At 20.5% G+C, this 1,493-nt stretch overlaps 1 protein-coding gene across 1 annotated transcript in view; it reads left to right on the top strand.

Annotated features, from left to right (window-relative positions):
• LOAG_18862 (hypothetical protein) overlaps positions 1-1,493 on the top strand; it is a gene marked incomplete at its 3' end in the record, with an annotated part of 4,653 nt that overhangs the window by 2,235 nt on the left and 925 nt on the right. The window contains exon 3 of the mRNA XM_020451524.1: positions 507-645. Coding sequence (XP_020304683.1) covers positions 507-645 — 139 coding nt within the window. The remainder of the gene's footprint in view (positions 1-506; positions 646-1,493) is intronic.

Genomic DNA, 1,493 nt, shown 5'->3' with positions numbered 1-1,493 from the left:
AAAAAGAAAATTTTTTTTGTTAAAAAATTATCTTTTCTTTTGATTTAAATTAACAATTGAAATGTAAATTTGTGCCGATAATTGGATTTGTTTTGATAATTTGATGGAGGACAGTTTTTTTCTTCTTTTTCTTTTTTGGATGAAGTTTTTATATGATAGATTAATGGAAATTCTAAATTATTCGATAAGAAATTATCGATTTAATTTTTTAATTGATAATTTTTAATTGGATTATTTTAAATAGTTAAACATGTAACAAATACGCTAATCATTCGTTATCAAAATTTTGAACTGAATTTTAAAAGACAAAAGTTAATCAATTATTTCACTCTATGCTACTAATAGAATGCGATTTATATACAGATAAGGAAACATTGATAAAGATTTCAAATTAAGTTATTAATAAAAAAATACTTATTTAATTGCTTCAATTTACTAGAATATGATTTATGCAAATAAATAATAATGAAATATAAAATTGAATTAAAATATATGAAATAATACAGGAGGTATGGTACACGATGTGCCGGTTGCAATATGGGTTTAGATCGAAATGATCTGGTAAGACGAGCTCGTGATAAAGTTTTCCATGTACAATGTTTCCAGTGTACGGTATGCCAAAAAAAACTAGATACCGGTGAACAGGTTAATTTTCCGTTTTCTTTTTTTTCTAAATTTTTAATTTAAGTTAATCGTTTCTGATAAAATTATAGTAATTTCGTTAACTGAAAATATTATTGATAAGATAAAGCTCACAACAAAGAAAAAAAGTTTTGTTAAATTTAAATTAAGGAAAGATGAAAATTAGTTAAAAACTAGCTTTAACTTACACTAATATTATGCAAAAAGAATTAAATAACAGAAAGTTATAACAACTTTGTCAAGTTTATTAATTTATTCAAAAATTTTGATTAATTTTTTTGTCGAAAATAAAAAATTTAAATTTCCATTATAATATTTTTAGTATTGCATGTCATTTTATTTAATATTTTTAAAAATATTTTTATTTCACTAACATATTTGATGTTTGGTTTTTCTATTTGATATTTCGGTTATGTCAAAGATATTTGGCATCGAAACAGCATGGATGGATAGACGTCATCAAGAAGTGGTCGTAGTAGTAGTAGTAATATTGATAGATGTATGGAACTCTCTCGTATTCCTCGGGGGATTTCTTAAAGCAAGCTTAAACTTGCCATTACACGAAAACTACCCTTAAAATCTTTCGATCATTTTCTTTTTAAAATTTTAAAATATAAATATAAATGTATAAATATATGGATATATAAATATATAAAAATACAAATATATAAATATATTTATAAACCAAATACAAATATAAATATAAATATAAATATAAATACAAACATAAATATAAATATAAATATAAGTATAAATATAAATGAATAAATAAATAAATAAATAAATAAATATATATATATATATATATATATATATATATATATATATATATATATATATATATATATATA

Source organism: Loa loa, assembly GCF_000183805.2.
Source record: "Loa loa unplaced genomic scaffold supercont3.595, whole genome shotgun sequence".
NCBI lineage: Eukaryota > Metazoa > Nematoda > Chromadorea > Rhabditida > Onchocercidae > Loa > Loa loa.
Note: the sequence above shows the minus strand (reverse complement) of the source record. Positions and strands in the feature narration are given on the sequence as shown.